At 46.3% G+C, this 4,463-nt stretch overlaps 1 protein-coding gene across 1 annotated transcript; it reads left to right on the top strand.

The window, feature by feature from the left end:
- Positions 1-353: 353 nt before the first annotated feature.
- Positions 354-3,099, top strand: LOC308115405 (glutamine synthetase-like). The gene is made up of 7 exons (XM_080472878.1): positions 354-659; positions 1,034-1,221; positions 1,308-1,469; positions 1,552-1,698; positions 1,791-1,918; positions 2,062-2,261; positions 2,344-3,099. The coding sequence occupies exons 2-7, from the start codon at positions 1,056-1,058 to the stop codon at positions 2,660-2,662; spliced, it is 1,122 nt and encodes a 373-aa protein (XP_080329004.1). The 5' UTR covers positions 354-659; positions 1,034-1,055; the 3' UTR covers positions 2,663-3,099.
- Positions 3,100-4,463: the final 1,364 nt, after the last annotated feature.

Here is a 4,463-nt window from a genome sequence, read left to right as displayed (position 1 = left end):
AATAGTTGTGTGTCGCCTCAGTTTTAGGACGCAGGGGAATATCTGTTTATCTCTGACGCCGATCGTCAACGCGCGAGAACAATTTGTTCTGTATACCTGCCAGCCAGCAGAGGGCGCTGGCTTGTTTACAACTTCCTTCTTCCCGGACGTGCGCTCAAAGAGAGTCTTTATATTGTTTTCTTTTACCCTTATACGTTTGTCCAAACCCTTTTAAGTTTGTATTATCATTCATTTATTTATTTTACCTTAATGCTGAGAAATGGCGTGTGTGTTGGTCGTCCTGATGTTGTTAAAGGCTCTCACTATGTCTCGGTTCTTTAAACACACACACACACACACACACACACACACACACACACACACACACACACACACACACACACACACACACACACACACACACACACACACACACACACACACACACACACACACACACACACACACACACACACACACACACAGAGACGGAGTCTGCTGCATCTCCGCATCACGCCTCCGTCGGACCAATGAGCGCCTCCGCTGCTCCTCCGCTGCGCTATAAATCCAAGGTAGACGCGCGCAGGGCAGCAGGAATGAACAACAATAGACACCGACACAGCGAGCTCGCGTTCACGGACTCTGTTCATCGTTTGAGATTCTTCTACACTTAACATCAGGTAAGACGCTCCGCGCGTGTCTCCTCCCATCCACAGCTTCTTGGTGTATGACGATAGATGCTTCTGTGCCTCCAAAGAAATGCGCCCCCCCCCCCCCCCCCCCCATCCCCACTCCCCCTCTTCTCACCCCATCAACCCCCCACCCGCACGTTGTTTATTGTCTTGTAGTTATGGGATAATTTTTCTCCAGGGTTTTTTTTTTTTAATTTATTTTGATGAGAGTTAGGAAGAATTAAGAGCAGCACTGACTTTGTTGGTGTCTTTTCTGATGTTGCATAACGAGTCATGATGTGAGATTTTCCCCGGCAGTACTAGTTTGCCCTGTTTGTCTCTCCTGACTTCAGTGGAATAATCTGACGTCCTCTCCACTGTAGGTGACGGGTCAGGGGGAAAAAAATGGCCACCTCAGCCAGTTCAAAGCTGAACAAAGCTGTGAAGCAGCAGTACATGAGTCTCCCACAGGGAGACAAGGTCCAGGCCATGTACATTTGGATCGACGGGTCCGGAGAAGGAGTGCGGTGCAAGACCAGAACACTGGATAGCGAACCCAAAACGGTTGAGGGTAAGCTCTTTAGGTATTTAAGCCTTAAGGTACGGGTGTTGGGTTTCGATGAACTTTGTTTGACGTCAGCCGTTTTGATCTACCAGAGCTCCCCGAGTGGAACTTCGACGGCTCCAGTACGTACCAGTCCGAGGGTTCCAACAGCGACATGTTCCTGATCCCCGTGGCCATGTTCAGGGACCCGTTCAGGAAAGACCCCAACAAGCTGGTGCTCTGCGAGGTGCTCAAGTATAACCGGAAGCCAGCAGGTGAGCAGCAGCACGGCGCGCCGCCACGCTGCCGAGCTCGTCTTAGGTTTCGTCTCATCCCCTTGATTTGCCGCTCCGCCAGAAACCAACCGACGCTACACCTGTAAGCAGATGATGGGCATGGTGGAGAACAACCACCCCTGGTTTGGCATGGAGCAGGAGTACACCCTGCTGGGAACAGATGGACACCCCTTCGGTTGGCCCGCTAACGGTTTCCCGGGTCCACAAGGTGCATCTCGAGCTTCACGTGTTGCTCATTTGAAATATAGGAGTTATCCTACAAGCTCGGTGTCCATGCTCACCGCCCCTCTGTCCACTCAGGGCCTTATTACTGTGGCGTGGGAGCAGATAACGCATATGGACGAGACGTCGTAGAAGCACACTACCGAGCCTGTCTGTACGCCGGGGTTCAGATCTGTGGAACCAACGCTGAAGTCATGCCAGCACAGGTACATTTCCAGGACGAACACACCGTAATAACACCTCAGTGACGTGTAAGACTAAGAATAACTATCGTGACAAAACCCAACATAAACAGAATCGTGTGTCGATACAGCAAGACATTCATTGTGGTCATTCTGTCGTGTTTCAGTGGGAGTTCCAGGTCGGGCCGTGCGAAGGAATCAGCATGGGGGACCATCTGTGGATCGCTCGCTTCATCCTGCACAGAATCTGTGAGGACTTTGGCGTTCTTGTTTCCTTCGACCCCAAACCAATCTCAGGGAACTGGAATGGCGCTGGCTGCCATACCAACTTCAGCACAAAGGAGACGCGAGAGGACGGAGGGCTCAAGTACGGATGAGTTCAACTTGTTCAATCCTGAAAGAGAAAAAACCACCAAGAGATTAAGTTTTGACCTGACGTTTGTCTGCAGGGTCATCGAGGACTCCATCGACAGGCTGGCCAGGAGACACAGGTATCACATCCGGGCCTACGATCCCAAAGGAGGGCTGGACAACGCCAGGCGCCTCACCGGGCACCACGAAACCTCCAGCATCGACCTGTTCTCAGCCGGCGTGGCGAACCGCGGGGCCAGCATCCGCATCCCGCGCATGGTGGCTCAAGACAAGAAGGGCTACTTCGAGGACCGCCGTCCGTCCGCCAACTGCGACCCGTACATCGTCACGGAGGCTCTGGTTCGCACGTGCGTGCTGAAAGAAGAGGGCGACGAGCCCACCGACTACAGCACATGAACAGTCCTGGGGCGTTGGTAGCGGTGCTACACTCGTCGTGGGACCACACTCCTTCACTTTTACACTTAAAAATGAAGACAATGATTCCACATTCAGTCCTCCACAGTGACTGATACAACCACTGCCCTTTGTGTTTTTGGTCATGGGGTCACAGTAAGCTGATGATTTGTTTAAATAAATACAAACATTTAAACATTTTACAGAAGGCTGTTTTTGCCACAGCTCTTCTTACTCTCATCCAAAGGATCCCCGAAGGCATCTGAATGTAGTCTGTCCGTCTGTCACAAATCATTTTCCACCATGATTGTGATTAGGTCAAATCTTTAAGGAAGCTAATAGACATTTTCTTTTGTTTTTTAATGATACATGTCTTTTATGTCTTTTTCAAATGTAATAATCCAACTTTAATAAACTTCTAACATTTTTACATCCATGTCAGTGTTATGTTTAGTCCATGTGTTTACACTCTGATGGGTTCTTGGCTCATGGATAATGTGCCACAATGATCAACAAACAACAATCGTAAACAAACTGAATGCTACGTGACAACAGGGCTGCACGTGAGCGACGGTTTAAAAAACTTAACGGATGTGCATTTCGGCACCGGTCAGGCTAAAAATAGATTGCGTAACTGTATGGTGTGTTGTTTTAACGTAAGCTGTGAAAATGTGTGTGTGTGTCGGCTCTCAGGCCAGTGAGGTGGAGGGAGGACGGGAGGACGAACTGTACAAAGTCGTGTAAATCCAGCTTCGTTGCAAATACCAAACTGGCTACTCGGCTTGTTTAAACTGGCTACAGTGTGGCTGCGGTTGCACAACGAGACTGAGCCTCTATAATAATTATAATAAAAATAAAACAGTTGCATTATTTCAGCTGAACTGCTTCACTGTGAAGCCTGTGGTTTCACACAATTCCCCAAATGTATTACGAGTCTCTCTTCAAACACCCGACGCAACAAACTTGATTCGAAACAGGTCGTCGACTAAAATAACACACAAGGATGAGTCAGTCGCCGTATACAGAGCCATTGTTTTATCGTTTTCTTGCAGAGGAGTTCAGTGTTTCCTCAATAAATAAATAAATAAATAAAGCATGTAAACATGCAGTTTATTTATCTTTAGTGCGGCCCCTGAGCTTCCCATGCAGCTGTCGCTCACTAGGTTGATAAGTTCATTTTGAGCACAAACATGCTTCTTTCTGTTGTTTACGACGCTGAAGGTTTCCTGGAAGCAGATTTACTTTCCTGTCACAGGAACAGATCCATTTGAAAAGTCAACCTCTGAATAATTTCTCTTTATTTGTGATAAACGTGTAAACACAAGTTGTGCTCACAACAATGTGAAAATGTTAGATGTGTTTTATTTCTTCGATTATCAAATACTTCACAAGTTTCCAAATGGAGGCAAAATACAGGCGTCGTCTGAAAATCTAATCCTCACATGATTTTGGTTTGAAATATAAAAGTGAATACAGAAATAGAACTATTTATTTGCTTCAGGGTCCTACATGATCATAGATAGATAATTACAAATAGATTAAACCAAGCAGTGTATCTAATGTAAACATTATACTGTATATTAATTGTTTACCTTTATTGACATAGCTGAGCACACTCAATAAGACAAGTTATTGACTCTCTTTTACTTTTTTTTCCCTTTAATTGATTAACATCATGTCATAGATACTGCACCAAACTTAAAGTATTACATAAATAATTTCTCCTGGATAAATATCTAATATTGAACAAAAGAAGAAAAAAAGGATATTTATTGTCTGAATTATAATTTGTGACAAGCTGAGA

Source organism: Lipophrys pholis, assembly GCF_963383615.2.
Source record: "Lipophrys pholis genome assembly, chromosome: 10".
In the NCBI taxonomy this organism is placed as follows: domain Eukaryota; kingdom Metazoa; phylum Chordata; class Actinopteri; order Blenniiformes; family Blenniidae; genus Lipophrys; species Lipophrys pholis.
Note: the sequence above shows the minus strand (reverse complement) of the source record. Positions and strands in the feature narration are given on the sequence as shown.

What these genes read in the sequence shown, in the direction of transcription:
- LOC308115405 (XM_080472878.1), top strand. Translation starts at nt 1,056, where the DNA reads ATGGCCACCTCAGCCAGTTCAAAGCTGAACAAAGCTGTGAAGCAGCAG. An exon ending in CGAACCCAAAACGGTTGAGG is followed by an intron (nt 1,222 to 1,307) that starts GTAAGCTCTTTA and finishes TTGATCTACCAG; the next exon opens with AGCTCCCCGAGTGGAACTTC. An exon ending in CGAGAGGACGGAGGGCTCAA is followed by an intron (nt 2,262 to 2,343) that starts GTACGGATGAGT and finishes GTTTGTCTGCAG; the next exon opens with GGTCATCGAGGACTCCATCG.